The sequence below is a fragment of the Cibotium barometz genome, chromosome 34 (assembly GCF_041138505.1).
Source record: "Cibotium barometz isolate CiBa-2024 chromosome 34, ASM4113850v1, whole genome shotgun sequence".
NCBI classification, from domain to species: Eukaryota; Viridiplantae; Streptophyta; class Polypodiopsida; order Cyatheales; family Cibotiaceae; genus Cibotium; species Cibotium barometz.
In genome coordinates this window covers 29,352,793-29,375,833 of record NC_141079.1, presented here as the reverse complement: position 1 = coordinate 29,375,833, position 23,041 = coordinate 29,352,793, and the positions used below count along the sequence as shown (strand labels likewise).

The following is a 23,041-nucleotide window of genomic DNA, read 5'->3' as shown; positions in this document are numbered from 1 at the left end:
GGGCTGTAGGTTTCCCAAAGGAGGGAGCTCCTGTTGCTTTTCCTAAGAGGAGGTTGCCTGTATTTCCAGATTGGCATGCTCCTGCAAACCCTGGGGAGCCTGAGCAGATATTGGGGGTACATCCAACGAAGGGGGTCCCTGCTGAGGATGACGGGACACCTGTGCCTGAGACTGGGACTCCAAATGCAAAAAGGGATGAGGTTCCATAGCCTCCCTGACCATGCAAATAGGACATGAGGGAAATTTTTGAGAGCACCTCGAGTCAAGGTTTGTGCTGCTCCAGAGTGGAGGGATGGAGGTGTACTTGAGGGAGTCGAGCATAAGAGGAGGAGGGGGCGGGCCGCGGGGGGGGGGGGGGGGGGGAGGTGAGAACAAAGGGAGATGAAGATCATCTGGTTGATGAAGTGAATAATGTCAATTCTTTCTTGAGATGCCTGGAGTCTCTCTCTCTCTCTCTCTCTCTCTCTCATGTGATTGTTTTATCTAGATAGTAGTGTCTTTTTATTTTTTCCATGATACAGTTACTTCATGGATTCATTGTAATTTGTGACACTTTTAATCTCATAGACCCTTTGGTCTTTTGCAAATGTTAATATGGCTTTCTTCCTTACTTTCTCTCTACCAGTCCTTCCCTCCCTTTCTCTCGCTCTCTCTCTCTCTCTCTCTCTCTCACACACACACACACACACACACACACAGACCCCGTGCCCCCCACCCACCCACCCACCCGCACGATGGAGTAATTTGAGTGGTGATGTTCTATTGATCTCATTATGGTGTGACGTGTCTTTTGACTTTGTATACAGCAGGTCTTTGCATTATTTGATTTGAAGAAAAATGGGGTGATTGAGTTTGGGGAGTTTGTGCGTTCACTGAATATCTTTCATCCCGATACTTCACTAGAAGAAAAAATTGATTGTAAGTAAACAAAATACAAAGAAAAGGAGCAATTGGGCACTTTGAGTTTTCAAAGATTTCTTTTAAAATATCAAGTCTTTGTGGGAAATGCTGGATTCTCACATGGCAGGTTCCATTTTTCAGTTGCGTTCAAGTTGTACGACTTGAGACAGACTGGCTTTATTGAACGAGAAGAGGTGGGAGAATGATCCATGCAGGAGTTTTTGAATGTGTACTTTATTTTGTATTAAAAATTAGCAGTTGTTATCCATACGGAGCAAAGGATTTGTCTAGTTTTTAGATCACATTTATCTGTTTTGTGTATATCCAGATTGAGCTAAAGATTTTGTCTGTCAGTTGTGTGGGTTTTAGACTCCCTTCACAAACGGTTGTGGACACCACATGGGTCAATTGGGTGTGTTAGTGGATGTTTTTGTCGATTGTATTTATTGTTCCATTTACCCTTCACAATAGTTGAATGGAGGCAAACGTTTTCACTTTTGCACCAGCTCCACATGACAAACGACTTGTGGGCCAGTTGGTTTGAGGGCACAATTTGTATGGTTGAGGTTTCAGGATTTGATCCCATAGAGCGTGCAAATTTCTATCCATGCAGGAGGACATTTTGTAAAAACTGCTAGTGACTTGGAAAATAGTGTGGAGCTGCAACATTTTTGTTTGCAGTGGAGTTGGGGGACAACTTTTGGACCAATGATTGCTTTCCATAATTTTTTTTGTGTGGTGTCCTTCATGGGGTGTGTGAAGCTCCCTTGTGATTTTCAGTTTCTTAACTTCATGCATATTCCCTCCATACCTCATTTGTGAGAAAAAAACAGTGAAAGGGGTATTAATGCATATAGGGGGTTAAGAATAAGGGCATGCAACCATGGCATTTGGATCAACAAAGTACTCCTCCAAGTCAACGTTTTTCATCAACGCGAGGAGGGCAACAAGCATTTAGTTTATGCATTGCATGCAAGAGACATATCTGATTTATGATCTGCAAACATTGTGACTACTCATTCATTTAGTGATATACAGTAGGAGTACATTACGTAAAGAGTACACAGTGAATGTGTGGAGGGTGAATGTGCAAGTCAACCTTAACATCCAATATAATATCCAAGTACAAAGGGTATGGTATAGTGTCCTTTCACATTAGATATCCAAAAAGAAAAACCACATGGGAAAATATGCCCTTGGTTAAGCTCCTGCTGATATGTAGCGCTACTGTAAGTATGCATTTGCCTTCAAAATATTGTAAGTATGAATCTGTGTATGAGAGTAAGCCTAAAACTTTTCGGAAAGCTTCAAACTTCTCTCTAGGTTAAGCCTTTGTATAGATCCGCAACATTATCTTGTGTAGGGCATGTAATCTCTCTGTGACATAGTGATAATGTTGCAGATTTCTTACAAAGGCTTTTTCTAGAGAGAAGTTTGAAGTTTTCCGAAAAGCTGAAGGCTTACTCTCACACAGTGAGTGATATGCTACCTTGTACAGGTTCATACATATACTAAGGGGGGGGGCGGGGGGGGGGGGAATTTGAAGGCAAATGCATACTTATGGTAGTGCTACGTATGAATAGGAGCTTAACTATGGGCCGGGTGGCGGCGGTGCTGCGGGCACTAGTGTGGGTATGGCCGCACAAACAGGCTGAAATCAGGCATAGAGAGGAAGACAAGCAGCGCACAGAATACTATTGGTGGCACACAGAAGGGTGACGTGCAGCAGGGCGGCGCATGAGGACGACAGGCTCTGTGTGGGCAGCAGGAAGCAGAGGAGGCAAAAGCAGAGAGCTTTGACTCACACACACAAAGGGGTTAAGTATTAGGGTTAGGGTTTTCTGTAGAGCAGTACACAGAACTTGTAGGGATGCACAGAGATAGACACGAGGAGTACACAGAGAATGTGTGGAGGGTGAATGTGCAAGTCAACCCTGGCACATTTTAACATCCAATATATTCTCTATGTACTCTTGGTATCTCTCTATCTTTGTGCCATAAGTATGCATTTGCCTTCAGTACAATGACTGAAAATGCTGTCCATGGGACTGCTCTGGACTGAGACTTATGGGGCTGAATTGGACCTCGATTTGGGGCTAATTTGGGCGCTCTAATGCTGTGTGTTTGGCTGCCCTGTAGATGGCGCCTGGCGACTTGTCCCTTGGACTTGGGCTCACAACATGCTCAAGGCCCATCAGAAAAGCGATGCTCTGTCCTATATGAAGAGAAGAATGTCCACCCTAGAACAGATGGTGCATGTGATGAATTGGTTGAAACCCGGTGTTTCGAAATGGAGACGGATCAAATGGCCAAAACATGTTTCGCCAGCTACAGCATGCTTAACGTCCACAGGTAGTGGGACCCAGGACAGCCCTCCACAGTGTCATAGTTGTGGGAAACTCCCAAAAAACTCTGGGTTTTTGGACGGTTTCAGCTGAAACCTGTGGCGCCTGGCGACTTGTCCCTTGGACTAGGGCTCACAACATGCTCAAGGCCCATCAGAAAAGGGATGCTCTGTCCTATATGAAGAGAAGAATGTCCACCCTAGAACAGATGGTGCATGTGATGAATTGGTTGAAACCCGGTGTTTCGAAATGGAGACGGATCAAATGGCCAAAACGTGTTTCGCCAGCTACAGCATGCTTAACGTCCACAGGTAGTGGGACCCAGGACAGCCCTCCACAGTGTCATAGTTGTGGGAAACTCCCAAAAAACTCTGGGTTTTTGGACGGTTTCAGCTGAAACCTGTGGGACCCAGGACAGCCCTCCACAGTGTCATAGTTGTGGGAAACTCCCAAGAAACTCTGGGTTTTTGGACCGTTTCAGCTGTTTCACCCAGAGTTTTTTGGGAGTTTCCCACAACTATGACACTGTGGAGGGCTGTCCTGGGTCCCACTACCTGTGGACATTGAGCATGCTGTAGCTGGCGAGCATGGTCTACGGTGACTCTAGGTGGTTGAGGTGGGCTGTGGATTGGTGCGGTATGGGGACCGCTACTACTTTGGGAGGGAGGGGAGGTGGTCTTCGGGCTTAGGTACCCCTCTAGGATGTTGACGGTTGCTGCCATCTTGTATCACTAAGAAGCTAGTAATGGTCGACTGTGAGGTGTCTCGACGCTAGGCTTTGCTATTTGTGAGGAGTGAGTCTCTGCATGTTGAGCTCTATCACATAAAGTCCCAAGCATCGATGGTTGGGCAAATCAATGATCTTGGACAAGGGACCAAATCCCTCTCAAAAGGGGCAATGGAATGTCTGGGCATTGATGACGTTAGTGGGGATGTCGTAGTATCCGGTCCATACTATGCATGATGGAGTTGATGGTTTATTGTCTTGTGGATGACCACCATGAGGTTGTGGATGACCACCATGAGGTTATAAATTGCACATTCTTATAAGGTGAATTTGGGCATGTTCCTGGATTCATCTAGGTATATGTATGTCCCCCAGATCTCATTTTATGTCGGGCACTGCAAACGTAGTGCTCCTTCATCTCGACCTTTAGAGAGTAGTGTACATATCATGTCCTGTTTGGCAATGTCCTTTGCTCTTCTTGTCTCCTTTCGGAGGCAGTGATATGAAACTGTGGATTTGTCCAATGGTGATGCTGATGATATGTCATATGTCTATGCAAGTATCCTGGCCTTTGGATGCATCCATTTATTGTGACCTTTAGGAAGTGATCTCTTCAAGCCTTGGAACTAGAGCTGGCGGGGATGGAAGGTCTAGGTATGTGGGACTGGAGACATCTAGCTCTCTATATGACATGTGCTCTTTGTCGAAAGACTCCAGGAGAGTGTGGTGCAAGCATGCCGTGGGAGTAGAGAGTGCTCACTTGGTGGGATCTCGTGGCTCTGTCCTGGTCCGTCTTTCTTGGTGGATCTCGAATGGGTTGGGGCTCTAAATGTCTGCGTTATCTTGCCTCTTTGACTGCTGCCTCAATATTCTATCTCTGCGGTCCCTCAGTGTTATGTTTCTAATGCTAATCCTCGACATTAGGTCCTAATTTGGTTAGGGTTGGGGAGCTTGGGATTAGGGGAAGGCCACAGGTAGGTTAAAGGTGGCTAGGGTTCATTGTTCTTGATAATCCATGGTTACTTGCTATTTATAGTTGTATTGTTATTTATAGTGGTAGTAGTCATTATATAAGTGACATTTGGGTTATTGTGATTCATTGAGTCATAGTGTTGGCTGATGGTTTATGCCTGGACTAGACTCTTGCCATGTCCATGGCGGTTCACAGGCGGTCTTGCGGAAGGTCCCTTGGGCCTTAGGACAAGCTTTGGTGGTATGAGATGCCAGGGTTGACTGTTGGCTTGTGGGGAGTGGAACCTTAGCCCCTAGCTCGGGGGAGATTCGTGAGGGAATACATGGTTGGGAGGTGAGTTTGCTTGCACCCTTCTATATGCTCTAACCTTGTGTGTTTAGCTTGTGTATCAATGCTTGCCTGATCATGGAAGCAGAGAAGTTCATAAGGTTTGCGAAGTGCTATGTTCTTAAGGTTGCCTGAAGGAAGGAGAGAGAGAGAGAGAGAGAGAGAGGTACGCGCATCTATGATTGGGGGAGGTATGCAATCCCAGATTCCCTGAAACCCTAAAACTCTGGGCACCCTTGGTCCTTTGTTCTTTGGCCGGTGCTGTGTTGATGTGCGCATGCTGTGTTGCACTTAAGTTTGGCTGTGTGAGCGCTTGGGCAGCTGGTGGTATAGCAGTGGTGTTGAATGGCTGCATAGCTGTCTTGGCTGTACAGACGTGCAGCTGCCTGGGACAACCAGCACTGCTGGCTGTGTGTTGCTGTCTACACAGTAGGTACGGCAGGTGCAGGAGGCGGGTAAGTCAACAGGGCGGTGATAGAGCAAAGGTCAAGGTGGGTGTGGTGTAGGTCGTACAGCAGGCAGCATAAGTGCAGGTGTACGCAGTACAGCAGATGTACAGTTGCAGGGAAGGCGGGTGCAGGAGGCGGGTAAGTCAACAGGGCGATAGAGCAAAGGTCAAGGTGGGTAGGGTGCAGGTCATACAGCAGAAGCAGCCGTACAGCAGGCAGCATACGTGCAGGTGTATGCAGTACGGCAGATGTACAGTGGCGTACAGAAGGGTCTGAAAAGCCAGCACTGATTCAGGCAGTGCCATGGTTGGTGCCACAAATATTTTTAGGGTGTTGAAAAAAAAAAACCATGCGTGCGTGGTAAAACACAAAGTGTTATCTTTTTTTCGAATAATCGTGCAAAAGGGAGGGGCCTAGTACCTTCTAGTCTTTCCCATTATTTATAGTGGAAAAGCACATGGGTGTTTATTTTCCAATAAAACCACGGTTTGGGGTGTTTAACTCATCTCCGGATGTGATGAAACCTTGGAGACCTTGTCTTTCCTCTTGTGAAAAAGTGTGTTTTTCCTCTCTTTAATTTCTGAAATACAGAATTGGTACACAGTTTTCTTGCAGGACCGGCCTTTATATTCTCTTTTCTATCTCCATGGAGCCTCCTTCTCCGCATTAATGATGGTCTATCGTACCACGAGGACAACCCTCAACCCGATGGGGAGCCTATTGAGGTTGAGCAGCAGGAGGAGGAGGAAGAGCAGGTTGAAGGTGTGGAAAAATCCAACTTTGAGGAGAAAATGGCCAATCTCGGGGCCAACTTATAGGTCAATTTACAGCAATTGCGGGACCATGTGATACTCCTACAGAGGGCAGTCCTTGGATCTACCTCTACCAGTATGGTTGCAGGTGCGCCTTCTTTAGGCCAGACGTTTTTGTGGGCAAGAAGAAGAAGAGGACAGGGAGGTTGTAGACTCTTGTCTCAACTGGTGGAATACTTGGATGGTGAGGGATCTCCTGAAGGGGAAGGCTCTTACCTTGTGGAGAGAACTCATGGATAAACCCACTACATGGGCAGATTTTGAGTCGCAGTTTCGCGATGAGTTCCTCCGAGTTGAGGACGAGTTTGATGTTGTGGCCAAGTTTGCAGACTTGGATATGCGCAACATGTCGTTTGACATGTATTTATGGAGATTTAGGCCCTAGGGAATTGTAACCTCTCGCAAGGCACATGGATTCTTTATCGTGGACCTGCCCGAGATCACAAACCCTCGGTGAGAAATAATTATAGCAAGATGTTTGAGGATGCCATCAAGTATGCTAGAATTTATGAGGAGACCATGACTAGCCAGAATCAAAAACAAGTCTCTCAGAAATCTTGCACTCCAAGCAGTTCCAAGGAGGGCTCCCAACCTAAATGTAAGTTTAGGATTGGGAAGGCTTTACAGTATAAAAATCAAACCTAGGCTTAGGGTGATTCCAATCTGAAGAAAGAGAATAACCACCAAGGTGTCCGAATTTTCTGAGATGATGGGTGCTTCATTTGTGGCCAAAAGGGCAAAGAGAAGAAAACCCACCAAGGTCTCTGAACTTTCCGAGATGGCGTGTACTTCATTTGTGGCCAGAAGGGCCATATGAGAGCAAACTTTCTACAAGTGAAGAAAGCGCCCAAGGCAAACTCACCTCCCCAATTGTAGTTTCTCTCAGGAATCTCCCTCGGGCTAGGGTTCCACTCTCCACAAGCCAAGCCAATCAGCCTTGGTGTTCCATACCATGAGAGCTCGTCCTAAGGGACCTTCGATAAGACCGCTTGTGAACTGCCATGTTTATGGAATGAGTCTGGTCCAGGCGCAGACATTAGGTGGCACTATGACTCAATGAATCACAATAATCCATAAATCACTTATATAATGACTATTGTCGCTATAAATAATAATCCAACTATAAGTAGCCAATAATCATGGATTATCAATAATAATGACCATAGACGCGTGTAACTTACCTGTGGCCAATCTCGAATTCTAGGGCTCCCCAAGCTTGACAAGATTAGGACCTAATCTTGAGGATTAGCGTTAGGTACATACCATACTTCCTTTCCTAAGACCTTTCCTCTCTACGAAACAAAATCAGGAAATATCCGTTCTAAACTAGCAATTGTCTCTCAAGTCGAGTCCTTCACCGCCTTGTCTTTCCGCTTGATCTTATACTTGGGGATCAACTGATTCCTAAGCTTTCTCTTCTTGAAATCCAGTATAAGATCTGGCTCATGTGGAACAAAGGATAAGTCCTTAACCTCTACAAGTTTGTGAGGTGTAACAATGTTATCCTTGGCTCTTGTGACAGAAGTAAAAGATAACCCTAGAATTTCTTCCGTTGATACTATTGTTCTAGATCATAGTACGTGCATGGTATGTAACCTAAACTTGTTGGTCTTGGGTTCCAATGATCTTATATGGATGTATGGATTGGTATTTGGGAAGATTGTGCACATCCTTTTTGACCCTAGTAGTACTCACAACTTCGTTAATGCCAAACTTGAACAGAAATTGAGAGTGGAGATGCAGCCAAGTGATCATGTTTATTGTATGAACTTGGCAATAGGGCATGGACAGATTTAACATGTCGGTCTTCGGTCCCAAAATGATCTTATACTGATGTATGGATCGGTATTGGGGAAGACTGTGCACATCCTTTTTGACCCTAGTTGTACTCATCACAGCTTCGTTAATGCCAAACTTGTGTAGAAGTTGAGAGTGGAGACGAAGTCAAGTGATCAGGTTTATTGTGTGAACATAGCGTCGGGGCATGGACAGATTTGGGACTGGCGGGTTTTTCAGTTGCTGATCTCTATCCAAGATTATATAGAGGCCCTAGATTATTCAAATCTGATTGTTTCTGTCACGAACCTTCTCAGAGGATGGGGACGTAAGTCCAATAGTCCTACTAACTAGAATGAGAGGCTTGACTTGTGAGGTTTTCCAAACTGTGAAGCTCAAGGCGAAGGAAGTACCTATTTTAGCTTTACCGGATCCTAGTCAACCATTTTTGGTTGAGATTGATGCTAGCGATTACACGATAGGGGCCCCCTTATTCCAAGGGGGCCGACTTGTGAATATTGAAAGCAAGAAGCTTGATGATAGCTAGGTGAGGTGGCATTCTTAGGAGAAAGAATTGTATGGGGTTATACACGCATTGAAAATTTGGAGACATTTGTTGTATGGATGCAAATTTGTTATCTTGAGTTAATCAAGTACATTTATGGTATAGTTGAGTTCAGAGGGAGGAAGGCACAGTCGGCAGAGCTTATGCAGGACTTTTGATACGGAGATTCAGTATAGGAGGGCTGTTTGAACCGGGTTGTTGATGCTTTCAATCAGATTGGAGAGGTGAATCTTGAGTTTCACCGAGATTAGTGCTAACTTGGATGATTCCCTAAGAAAGCTATGTTGGACTGATGGGCATTTCAATCGGTATTGGCAGCAGGTTTAGGCAGGGAGCTCCATAGTTCTAGACCAAGACTTACGGTTGTACTATCTGTTTGGGTGGCTGGTAGTCAGTACTTGATGCGGAACGGATTATTGTTCTGGGATGATAGAGTCTATGTAGCGGATTGTGCTGAGATTAGGAGGAAGATTCTTTATGAATGTGATGACTCTCCTACAACAGGTCATCCGTCTGTACATCAAACTTATGATGATGTAAAACTAATATTTTACTGGTGTAAGATGAAGGCGGAAGTCCAGGACTATGTGGTGAAATGTCATCAATGTTAGGTAAATAAGGTTGAGCGTACTAGAGCTGGAGGGTTGTTACATTCTCTAGAGATTCCTTTTGGGAAGAGGAAAGTATTTCCATGGACTTTATTGCCGGATTGCCACGCACAAGCAAGGGGCATGATGCTATCTGGATGGTGGTCGACAGACTAACAAAGATGGCCAAGCTTTTACTTACAAGGTCAATCGTGAGAGCAACTAATTTGGCTCAGCAGCTGTTCAGATTGTATGGGTTCCCTTGTGACATAGTGAGTGACAGGGACTCCAAGTTTTTTGGACACTTTTGGCAGCTGGTTTTCCAAAAATTGGAGAGTACGTTGAGTATGAGTTCCTCTGATCATCCTCAGTCCGATGGATAGATGGAGAGGGTGAATCAGGTTTCGGAGGATATGCTTTGTGCATACGTCCCTAGGCAACCATCTGATTGGGAGAGGTACATCCCATTGGTTGGGTTTGCCTATAATACTGCTAAGGATTCGGCTATTGATTATAGTTCGTTTATGCTGATGTACTTTGGTAACTTTATCAAGATGTAAGGGCGAGGAAGGTTGGCAAGTTTTTCTCAGGTAGTATGGACCTTCTGAAAAGGATTGGTGAGGTGGCTTATAAATTAGAATTGCCTCCTAATGTAAAGTTTATCGAGTTTTCCTTGTGAGTAAACTCAAGGAGAAATTGGGAGCTGAGAACAACGTTGTTACACCTCAAGAACTGGTAGAGGTTGAGGACTTGTCCTTTGTTCCACTCGAGAGGAAGCTTAGGAATAGCTTGATCCCCAAGTATAAGATCAAGTGGAAAGAGAGGGCAGTGGGATTAGGGGAGGGCCATAGGCAGGTTACAGGTGGCTAGGGTTCATTCTTATTGATAATCCATGGTTGCTGGCTATTTATAGCTGGATTGTTATTTATAGCGGCAATAGTCATTATATAAGTGGCTTATGGGTTATTGTGATTCATTGAGTCGTAGTGTTGGCCGATGGTCTGTGCATGGACTAGACTCTTGCCATGGACATGGCGGTTCACAGGCGGTCTTGCCGAAGGTCCCTTAGGATAGGCTCTTGTGGTATTGGATGCCAGGGTTGACTGGCTTGGCTTGTGGGGAGTGGAACCTTCGCTCGGGGGAGATTCGTGAGGAAATCTATGGTTGGGAGGTGACTTTGCCTGTACCCTTGTATATGTTCTAATCTTGTGTATAAGGTGGTCCTATGGGGGCTTTACACTCAGATCTAGTAGGTATAGTCCTAGACTAGAGACAGTGGTATTGTTCAGTATCTCATAGTAAATCGAGCATCTAAGTATGTAGTATCATGAGTGCTATGTATCTTGCATAACTACCTGTGTGTCCCGTGGGATGCCCTCTGCCCTCCCTACTTCAATTTAAAGGTGTTGTTGACACCCTCAGCTGACCAATTGTGATCTGGGCGTCTCAATGAATCCATCCTTACCCTTTGGAGGTGTTCGCTATAGAACTAGAGCTTTTAGAAAAGCACGATCGTGGATATTGATGTCCAGTCTGCATGAAGCCAAGTCAAATTTAGGCGGATGATGTGGTTTCTCTCTTGCCATAAGAGATCAAAAAAGGGGAGTCCAGGCTGTACTCAAAGGAAGAGGCGTTCCATGTGAAGCCATTAACTCAATTAACTGGTGGTGTGTGCATACCACCAACTGCTATGACCCTCTGATGCCAATGGTCTAAAGGTCTCCAAAGCCAATCGTCGGAAGCAATGTCTATGCAGTGTCTAGACAAGTTGTATGTAGGTGACGGCCTACAAACATGTATTTTTATGAATTTCTATCACTAGCGTTTGATGCTACTCAGATTTAAAGGTATGTGAGTACTCGCTCTTTGCTTTTGGAAGTTGCCTACTAAAAGAGGTAGAGAAAGTTCTCGAACATACAGGGGAGTAGTTCGACAATGGATTTGTGTATGATTTTGTGTCCGTGCATGCAGATTACCCATGGGCTGGGAGCAGCCAGGGATGGGCTGTGCACAGGTGGGGGTACACAGAAGGTAGATGTCTTTGTGTAATTTGCGCTTACGTTTAAGATTTTGTTTTTGCATGTGTGTGGGTACGGGTATACAAGCGTGTGTGTGTGTGATGAACCTGGGGTTAATTGGGTTGACTGTACAGCAGCCGTGAAAAATTTGGGCATGTTTCTGGATTCATCTAGGTACATACATCAACATTATAACTTTTTTCTTAAAAGTTATTTTGTAAAAAAAGGCATGGTCTTGGACAGATTATGGGTGTTATTTTTAACATTTTATCGAAAAAGCGTTCACCTAGAAAAAAGCAAATTCATGGCTTTTGTGTAGATTAGAAAATTTCTTCCATTTTAGACTGAAAAAGCTAGAGGAATGGCCTCTGCTCTGCCATACTTAATCTGCCGATGAAATGGATGATAGTCTGAGCTGCCAGTGGGGATCCACATGGCATGTGACATGTGCCTATGAAGGTATCTATGGCTCACAATGAGTCCATCCTTGGAAACTTGCAAACAGTGCTCTCTATAAAAATGGAGTTTAGTAGAGAGCTCTGATGGGGAGAACCATGTAGAGAGAGAGAGAGAGAGAGAGAGAGAGAGAGAGTTTGTGAAAAATTTGTGCTTTTTTGTACAAAGTATAGGTTGAGAAAATGCTCATAGCGTTGTTATCCGAATCAGAAATGCAGCTATCGGATGAAGTTATTTCAGCCATTCTGGACAAGGTAAGTGTAGTTATGGTTTCTCTTGTAAGCATGCTATGATGATATGTTCTACTTCTCTTATTTGTAAAGGCATTCTATAAGTTCACAGAGAGTTCAAAAACTATGGAAGCTTAAGGGGTAGGCATTGTAATAAAATCAAAATTTTGTGAAATACAAGATACCTTTTTTTCGTCCTTGTTGAGTAACAGACCTTCTCTGAGGTAGATATAAATCAGGATGGAAAAATTGATCAGGAGGAATGGAAGATCTTTGTATCAAAGCACCCATTGCTAATGAAGATCATGACTCTCCCATATCTCAAGTAATGTGGTATTTCGGAAAGTGTAGTTTTAAATTAATTGATTCATATTATTGTTGCTTATTATATTTCTTGCTTGGCAGGGATGTTACGACATCGTTCCCGAGTTTTATCTTCAACTCTGAGGTGGAAGACAAGTGTTAGTTTTGGGGCATAATAATAACACCAATCATTCTCATGGTGATGAACGTTTTCAAGCAGTGTGGACAAGTTTCCCATGGAGTTGTAATTATCATTGTTTGTCTGGGACTGGGTATTCAGACATTCATCCATAGCCCCGATTGTATGGGCTGTGTGTGCCCTTAGGATGGGGTTACCGTAATATTCCAATGATGGGTTGTCTTTATGTATCCACTTACAGGTTCTTGGGAGGTTGAACCTTTAAGATAGGAGCCCATTACCATGTCAGTTGTATGATATCAACATAAATCAAGGCTCGTATAGCAGCATTAAAATAATCTCTTTCCTTGCATGCCATCCCCATTTTACATAATTTCCTTATTAAAAAAAATTCCAACCAGCGTTTTGCTTTGAGTTGCCTTGGGTGCAAGGCAGACTAGTTTGATTAATTTGGGGATGCTTTCCTATGAGCTGACATCTTATCACCACTTATAAACTAATGCATAGCTACCCTCTTAAAGGTATCCCCTTTATTTTTTGCGAGTTTTGTCATCATTATATGGTATGCAACAAGGCCGTAGGCTACACGAACTCGGACTAAGGTACCGTATTTTATGTGTCATTTGTTATCTTGCACAAGATCTTTACGTTTTGGTGATTTCAATTCTGTTTAAGTAGTTTGATTCATCTGGGGGTATTTTCCTATGGGCTGACATCCTATGACCATGTTGAACTCCCTGGTCAATTAATGCACTAAAGGTATCCCTTTTTCTGTCATCATTATATGATATGACGAAGGATGGTGATTTATGTTGAACTAGATTCTAGAGCATACGTACCCACAATTGTCTTTGCTGATACCTTTACAAGGAAGTGAATACTTTGTCTATGCTAAAGCTCCTTTGTGAGTGAATTGAGCAAGAACAGTCTATGAAATCTTAGCTTATGGCCTACACTACCACAAATCGTCATTGATTATTTCGAACTTGATTGTTTGTAGGCAGGTTAAGGTTTGAGTTTTGGATTAACTTGGTTATGCTTTGTTTAAATTTGGTCCAAGAGCTAAGTATATATTTGTTGTTCCATCGGTCATGATTCTTGTTTACTAAAAGATAAGAGGGGATTTTTATAGTGATAGGCTAGGTTGAGGCTTGTAGTAATGTCCAGAGTGTGGATTGAGTAAGCATGGAGTGGCTCTATTTTTACTAAAAATCCAGTTAAACAATGAAAATTTATGTGAAAATTGAGATCATTTCTATGTAGTTGACTTTCCTTATAAATAAGGGGGGGAAAATGAGGGAGCTATTTCTCTTTGACCAATGGCCACTTCACTTAAGAAGTGAAAGTTCAGGGAATAAACTTCTCTCATGGTCTCACCACACAATTAAAGCGAGTTGATGCCTATCCTTGTTTGCAAGAATAATCCAAGAGTTGTGGGATTTGGATAGCAATATTGGTTGGTAACCTTAGTGTAGTGGTAAGGAAGGAGTTTGGGAGTTCCTAGGTGATGGTTTCAAATCTCCCCCTTGCAAGTGATGGCATCTAGTGTGTGTGAGTAGTGTACTTTCCAATTTCCAGCCAAGCCACCAACAACAACAACAACAACAACAACAACAATAATAATTATGGTATGAAAAAACTCCATTCGTACGTTTCACAAAATATACCTATGTACAATAAAAGGATTGTTGTTCTTTTAAATTCATTGTGGATTTAATCTCATCTTAGCTTTGGCTTTGTATATCTCTTCCTTAATTCTCAAGTTCTTTGTTCATTCGTGGGGTGTGCGCACAGATACATTGAGATTCTTGGGGCACATAATAATCAACAACCTACTTTGTAAATACTCTCTAAGGTGCCTCCAATCAAGAGGTTAGAAGCCACTATTTCAACCCTACATGTTTGGGTAATGTTATTCTTTTAGTTTACTAGAAGGATTATTCACCTTCTCTTACTTGCATTTAAATGCATACCCTTCACTGCGTTGGTACTAGAGCTCTTGGCTTAGATCTTGATATTTTGATTAGAGAGTGATTAGTACTTAATCTATTTTTGGATTAATGCTTTTACAGAGTTTTCAAAATTTTTGTTGATTATATTTTGAGTGGATTAGCAATGGGATTAATGGTAATCATTTCAAGTATATGTTAATCATAGAGTTCAAAAATCCTAATTCCTTTTGTGCATAGATTTGAGAGAATCTTTAGTTTTCTTGATTTTCTTATTAAGGTTTTCAGCCATTTTCAGAGTGCTTTTCTTGGACTTTTCTTGCTAAGTCTCCTTGATTAGTTCTTCTTTTCATCAAATCTATTCATAAACCTTAGTTTCCTTCTATATTTGCCTAATTCTGAAAAATCTTGACAGTTTGGACGATATTGAAGGTTGCTACGCAGATTTTGGTGAAGTTCTTATCAAGAATTGGTGTAGATTGAAGATTCTATAAAGATTTCAGTGCAATTTATAGTTTTGATGTATATTAAGCAAATTGTAGTGCAGAGTGTAGATATGTTATATGTTATGCAGAGTGGTATAGTTCACAATTGTGTAACAAATCTATGCTGTGTAGAGTACTGTTTATAAGTTTCTTGGTGCAGATTTATAAAGAAATGCAAAGATAGTGCATAAATCAAATCTTGAAGCAATAGTAATGATTCTTAATTGAAGCTTTCCTAATCTTGATCATTTTTGCTAGAATTATGTTTCTTTAAGAGAAAACTGTTGTAAATGTAACAAATCAAGAAATGTTACAAAGTCTGAACAAACACAGCTGTGGTGTTCTTGCTTAATTTGATGCAAGTAAGCAAGATTAGTGCATCTTAATGTAATATTATGACAACAGTTGATAATGTGCTATGATCTAAGATAATTGGAACAACTTATTAACCTAGAATGTCATTAACAACAATTCATTAATGATGATCTTGTGATTAGTAAGTAATCTTGAGGAGACTTGACAAAATTCAAAGAAATTTGGACAGTTTATTGATTAAGAAAAGGATAAATCTTGCAAAACTTTGATAAAAAGGTTTAAAAGATTGATTTGAGAGAATCTTTAGTTTTCTTAATTTTCTTATTAAGGTTTTCAGCCATTTTTAGAGTGCTTTTCTTGGACTTTTCTTTCTAAGTCTCCTTGATTAGTTCTTCTTTTCATCAAATCTATTCATAAACCTTAGTTTCTTTCTATTTTTGCCTAGTTTTGAGAAATCTTGGCAGTTTGGAGGATATTGAAGGTTGCTACGCAGATTTTGATGCAGGTCTCAAGAATCGGTGCAGATTGAAGATTCTATACAGATTTCAGTGCAGTTTACGGTTCTGATGTATATTAAGCAAATTGTAGTGCAGAGTGTAGTTCTGTTGTAAATATGTTGTATGTTGTGCAAAGTGGTATAGTTCACAATTGTATAACAAATCTATGCTGTGTAGAGTACTGTTTACAAGTTTCTTGGTGCAGATTTATAAAGAAACACAAAGACAATGTAGAAATCAAATCTTGGAGCAATAGGAATGACTCTTGAGTGAAACTTTTCTTGATTTTTTTTGCAAGAATTAGGTTTCTTTAAGAGAAAATTGTTGAAAGTGTAAGAAATCAAGAAATGTTACAAAGTCTGATACACGATAAACACAAATGTGGTGTTCTTGCTTAATTTGATGCAAGTAAGCAAGATTAGTGCATCTTAATGTAAGATTATGACAACAGTTGATAATGTGCTATGATCTAAGACAATTAGAACAGCTTATTAGCTAAGAAAGTCATTAACAACAATACATTAATGATGATCTTGTGATTAGCAGGTAATCTTGAGGGGACTTGACAAATTCGAAGAAATTTAGACAATTTATTGATTAAGAAAAGGATAAATCTTGTAAAGCTTTGATAAAAAGTTTTAAAAGATTGAAGAGACAATAGAATTTATAAAGCCTTTAGCAACCATTTCAGTATGAGTCCTACTGGGAATTGAATCCAGTCCATTGGTGTAAGCCAGTGTGCTCCATTCACCATAGGGTCTCATAACCTGCATACGAGGCTTCATGAGTGGTAAGATCTCTTGCAAATTGATTTGTCCTTCTAAAGCATCATTGAGATTCACAAAATCTCTCAACAAAGCACACAAGATAAGTGTATAGAATTCAGGTCTTGGTGTTGAGATCAAGATTCATTTGAAGACTTGTGCAAACTTACACCAGTAAGAGTGTTTTCAAACTTGTTTGCAGTTTATTGAAGAAGATCAGAGGAGAATAAGGTTTGCTCTTACAAAGATTGATATTCAAAAGAGCTTATAAGCACTTAATGCAGTTTGAACTTTCTTGAGAAAGATGGGCAGTTAACGGTGACTAATACCTCTGGTCCAAATCCAAGTTGTGATAAATAAAAGAACTAGTTTGGAAGTAGATATAACTATAACTGCTCTCAAAGCATCTACACTTCAGGACCTTGCATGCACAACTAAGAAGCTCTTGACTTTTGGCCTGTTTTGGATGAGAATGCATTCGTTGTCTTTGATGATTTAAAGAAAGGTGCATTTAATCCGTAGAAGGGACCATTGGAGACTTGATTGTTGGTGGACAGACCATTAAAAAGACAAGAGGTCTAGGTGAAGGGTGACAGGAGCTACTGTTTTCTTCCTTAGAGAGCCAATACCAATATCCCAAACTCTAAAAGAGTGTGGTCAAGAGAAGGAGACACTAGATAATCTTCCTTGACATGAAAGGAAGTGCACATGGAATGACATCAAGTCACAAAAGTTTTTTCTCCCAACAGCCTTGACACCATCCCAAGAGCCCTTTGCTAGAGGCATCATCACCTTGTGCATTAAGGTTCAGCCCAACTTGTGATCATCAGCACGCTCTAGAGGTGGTAATTGCCTCTAGCGGTGGAGTTCACAAAGAAAAAAAACGTAGAGTTCACACCAAAAAAACGCAGACAGCACGCTGTAGACATGGGAGCTCTCAGAGGAAGCAGCCTGCTGTGTGCATAAGAAAGCCAAGACAGAAGGCAGTGCCAAATGACGCCACCCTTGTGCACCATTCACACGTGGTAGCGGCCCACACTTACACATACATTATTTGGGGGTAGATTGGAGCATTAGCACATGTTCATGTGCATTCGGCACCCATAGTACTTGTGTATCTTTGGCACACTTTTGCTTCGGCATTGGCATTCGACTTGTTCACATTTGGTGTGAGGGGGGTACGATGTTTATGCATTATTTTGGGCTCCCCACATGTTATGCTTTGAGGTTTTCACATGTGACTCGATGCCTTGAGCATTTGTGAGGGATTATTTACATGCGACCGTTTCAGTTGGTATCATTCATGTGCATTGGCATTTTATTTGGGGATTGTTCACACGCTTAGTGCTTGTGAGTGTGTTTTCACATTTTTGTATTTTGTGGAGTGGTCACATATTTGGGGGCACTTTGTGGAGATTGTACACACACAGTTATGGGTTTTTCTTCCTATTTTTACCCCTCATTTGATTGACACTTTACACCCCATGATCGTCATCGACATCACTCTGTTACCATCTCACATCCTAGGAGGGATGCTCATGCATTATCTTCATGGCTTTATCGCGAGCTACCATTTCATGTCACAAATCATATTTCTTTTGTTGCAGCCTATTCATGCTACGGGTGGTTTTTCAAGCTTGAGGGATTGATGCCTAATCACTCAAGACATTTGTTTGATGAGGTGGATGTTTGTACTAAATGGTCCGCACACCGGGATTTATTGTGTCATTGCTTGACTTCCTTCACATGGATGGTTCGGTATTGGTCACGTGGGTCACGTGGGATGCTTCTTTCTTTGGCATCTTACATGAGTATCCTACACCCCTAAACCATTATGACTATGTCCTTGAGGTCGTGGACTACACCGATACATATTCAGATGATGATGATGATGATGATGTATCACACACCCACATACCTATGATGATGTATCTCATACACATACACATGATGGTGTATCTCATACACATACACATGATGATGTACGACACACACACACACATGATGATATTGGTACATGTGCACATGCTGATACACATGCACATGATGCTATTGCCACATATGTACATGATGATGATAGTGATATGTGTGAGTTGGATCATGTGGGCATGATCTCAAGGACGGAGATGGCAGCGAACACATCGATACTTTTATGCCTATCTTCCTTCCTACGGATCATGAAGATACATTAGTTGATCGTGGAAGCATTTTAGAGGATGGTGTGCATTCGACTAGTGATATATCTAGTATACTGCACACGAGTTTAGTGATACTTCACATGTGGATTCTCAGGTTACTTATGGATATAGGACTGAGTTCCTTACGCTAGATAAGACATGATATTCTTCTCATGTGGATATGTTCACGATAACTCTATTCCTAGCCTTCATAGTGTGCGTGGTAGCGTTCACTTGGGTATAGTCTGTGTTTGAGCACTCAAGTATAGTGCATGAGGGTAGTGTTGAGTTTACTAAGGTGACATCTCATAGGAGACACATGATTATTCATATGGATCTAGAGAGTTTCACATTTGATTTGGATATTTTCTTGGATCCATTATTGATGGAGATAGATCCTACCTGTGAGGATTACTTTAGTGACCTTGGGGATTCCAGGATTAGGGATTTTATGGATGATGATTCCATTTATCTCTCATGTGTGGATACGTTGTCAGCCTTCTGTGAGTGACGATGACGTTTATAATGATCCTATTGATCATACTCTTATCTTGGAGGATCATGCACACATAAAGGGATTTGCACATGAGGAGAGGGTCGGCGGGCCTCGGATGTTTCGAGTTGTGCTAGCATCGATTCTGTTTTGGCTTTACATGATGTTGACTACGAGCTATGTGAATTTGGCTCCTATGATTGTCGATACAGCCCTATGTTTTGAGGAGCCATGACATCTATTTTTGGGTGCATCATTTGCCATTTGCCATTTGCAGTGTTTGGTTTTGGATCATGTGGCTCGACATTCAGATGCACCTCTATGGCACATCCTAGTCATGGCTTGCACGATGGTTCTTTTGTGCCAAGACATTTCAACATTCAGATGCACCTATGGCACATACTAGTCATGGCATGCATGATGGCTCTTTTGCACCAAGACATTTCAACATTCTAGAGCTGAGTTTTGAGTTTATTGTGTGGATGTCTTGAGTGATGGACTCACATTACTACTATGAGAATGGGCTAGTTTTTGGGATTTCCTTCGACACAAGAGCATTTCGGGCTAGCCTCATCGATGGTGGTCTTTCATATTTACCCTTTTTGATCTAGGTGGGTGGAGAACCATTCGTTTGGAGTTTGGATGGTCCAGATTTCCCTTCAATCCAGGCGATTGCATGATTAGCTTTATCATCGATGGGAGTCTGTTATCCTTTCCATTTGACCCTAGGGATCATATGACTCCTTGGCTTTGCTTTCGACTTGGAGGATGTATTGTTAGCTTCATCATCAGAATTTGCACTACATTCCTTTCCATTTGATCCAGGAGGGATCATATGCCTTGATGTTGACAATGACATTCAGTTTTTGGATGTGATTTTTGGCTTTTGTAATATAGCCTTTGTATGTGTCTTTTAGAATACCATTCAATTTTGAGGACGAAATCATGATTTATAATGAAGTCGACTATATATCCAAATGCACATGTATGGGTATGGGCCTAGGAGGTGATTGTATGACCCTTGCTTTATTTAGCCTCACTTATGGTTTTTCGAAGCACATCATCTATATTCTTGAATATGTGCATTGTTTCTAGTACATGATTAATTAGCAGGTCACTCCAATAAGAAAGTTTGTAGAAAATGGAGAGCCTCTTCATCCCCCCAAGAGGGAAAATTTTCCATTGTCCATCGCAGATTGATTACATACTAGTAGCATTGTCCATCGCAGATTGATTACATACTAGTAGCATTGCGAGATTAATTGATATTCCATCGATAATATGAACTTTAGGTATTCAATTCGATCAGTAAAGAAGGTACACTTACTCTTCTTGGCAAAAAGTTTGTGCTTTTTGAGGGTTTCCAACACTTTACATACATGCTTCTCATGATCAACGACATTCTTAGAATAAACTGGAACATCATCCAAAGAAGACTAGAAGGAAATCAACCAGATGCTCTCTAAAGATTTCTTGCATTAATCAATTAAAGGTAGTAGGGGTATTAGTTAATGTGAATGGCATTATTGTGAGCTCATAATGTCCATATTGGGTATTAAAATTTGTCTTAGAAACATCTTACTTCTTAATCCTAATATGATAATAACCAGACTTTAAGTAAATCTTTGTAAATATTTGGGCTCCATGCAATTGTTTTAATATCTCATCTATTATGGGAATATGATATTTATTCTTCATGGTGATCTGATTCAACTCTTGATAATTAATGTCTAATTTGAGAGTCCCTATTGAGAAAAAGTGGTGCAACATTTGGTTGTGTAATATGGTACCTTTAGCTTACCCCGACACCTTATAGCTCTCCAAGTTTAGACATGTATGGATGATGATGGCCATGTGTTTCCGTGTGGTTAGGAGACTACCTACATAGGACCGCGTGGTTAGGAGACTACTTACATAGGACTTGTCACCATGCCAAGTAAGATGCATGTAGAAGGCCATGTGTGGCCCAAAGTGACTACTTATACTTGTCACCATGCCAAGTAAGATGCACGTAGAAGGCCATGTGTGGTCATGTGTGATCGCGTGGTTAGGAGACTACTTACATAGGACTTGCCACCATGGCCATGTGTGACTATGTGGCCATGTGTGACCGTGTGGTTAGGAGACTACTTACATAGGACTTGCCACCATGCCAAGTAAGATGTGTGACCACATGGTTAGAAGACTACTTACATAAAACTTATCACCACCATGCCAAGTAAGATGTATGTAGAAGGCCATGTGTGACTGCGTGGTTAGGTGTGAGACCCCTGCCCCCTCCGCGGTTCCCCGACGCGGAAGTGGCGTCGGCCTCCCGCGCGGGGCGGGGATCCACACTCGGGGCCCACCCGCCCGCGGATGTCCGAACGAGAGGCTAGCCCGGCGGCTCCTCCGAACCGAGACCGGGAAAAACTTCCCTCGCCTGGAAGGCACGGGCAATTCCGCTATGGGAAAATCTTCTAACAGGGGAATTACTCTAACGAGTCAAAGTCTTAACTAGTTAAACTGATATGACTGAACCTGAAGTCACATGGTCAGATCAAGAAGAGACTTGCACTTGGTTCATGGAATCACTGCTTTTTTCCTCATTTATCGAGGCACAGCCGCGGATCCCCTCCCATAGAACAAGGTTTTCTCAGGATTTAATTTAATTAACATAACTAATCGTATCTAGTTGTTTAATAGGAATCCTCTGATCCAGCCTAACCCCATCTGGCCCATGGGTTAGCCAACCACCCGACCACTGTATTGGTGGGATTCCTTTATAAAGAATTTGGTGTGTTTTTGCCCGAGTGTCGAGGAAAAGAGTTCCCAGGTCCCGTATCTGGCGATTCATGCAAAAATTAAGGTAGGCATGCTACGTACACACCCAATATGAAATTGCCATTTATAACAGATTTGACTGTCTTTAAAACAATCCTTCAATAGAAATCATAAGTTTGAGGGGACATGGTAACGACATATATGCCAAACAGGTTCGGAGCCAATCCACATGTAGCTGATATCAAGTAGGGCCATGTAGTCCTCATTAAACATAGGCACACCTTCCTTGACTATATATGCCAAATGGGTTTGGAGCTAATCCACATATAGCCGATAATATCAAGTAGGGCCATGTAGTCCTCATTAAACATCGGCACACCTTTCTTGATTGGGAAGAACCGTTCGATGCAAAGATGGATCGGATGGTATGCGAGTGCATTAGGCGCACGAGATTTCACAAGAGGGACTGTGCAAAAAAAAAAAAACTTCCTTGGCCTACTGCTGCAGGTAATTTTTTTATGTGGGGGCACACTAACAAACAACATCTATACTATATCTTACAGGGCTTAATTTTTGCCCGCCATGTGTCATGTTTTTATTTGGTCTCCATGTCAACCTGCATGCATCGCCACCACGACACTGCATGGGCCGCCTTCATTAATGCAAGAAGCTCTCTTTTATAGGGCCGTAGGACTTTGCTGGGCCGCTCTCTTCTTGCAGGGACGTAGGTTCTAGGAGCGGCCGCCTTTGTTAATGCAAGGGTACCAATTTGAACTTGGAGCGGCCACGCTTTCGTCTACGTTCCATCCTTTGCAAACACTCCAGCTCCCTCCTATCCACGCAACGTAAGATCTCCTCTGTTCGTGGTGGTGCGCATCTCTCTCTCTTTCTCTCTCTCTCTCTCTCTCTCTCTCTCTCTCTGTGTTCCATGGTGGTGCGCATCTCTCTCTCTCTCTCTCTCTCTCTCTTCCGTGGTGGTGCGCATCTCTCT

The 23,041-nt window shown here is 42.2% G+C and overlaps 1 protein-coding gene across 8 annotated transcripts in view; it reads left to right on the top strand.

The window, feature by feature from the left end:
- LOC147618868 (calcineurin B-like protein 1) overlaps positions 1-13,006 on the top strand; it is a 36,582-nt gene extending 23,576 nt beyond the window's left edge. Inside the window, exons 5-10 of one of the 8 annotated variants that reach the window (XR_015261991.1) lie at positions 807-918; positions 1,042-1,094; positions 11,433-11,492; positions 12,109-12,189; positions 12,394-12,490; positions 12,571-13,006. Coding sequence is in view for 7 of the 8 variants with exons in the window: in XM_086773959.1 (XP_086630085.1) it covers positions 807-918; positions 1,042-1,094; positions 11,433-11,492; positions 12,109-12,189; positions 12,378-12,490; positions 12,571-12,631 (480 nt within the window). In the remaining variant the exon portion in view is untranslated. Of the gene's footprint in view, positions 1-806; positions 919-1,041; positions 1,095-11,432; positions 11,493-12,108; positions 12,190-12,377; positions 12,491-12,570 lie in introns of all 8 variants that reach the window. The other 7 variants (XM_086773962.1, XM_086773961.1, XM_086773959.1 and 4 more) reach the window with 7 other exon arrangements.
- Positions 13,007-23,041: the final 10,035 nt, after the last annotated feature.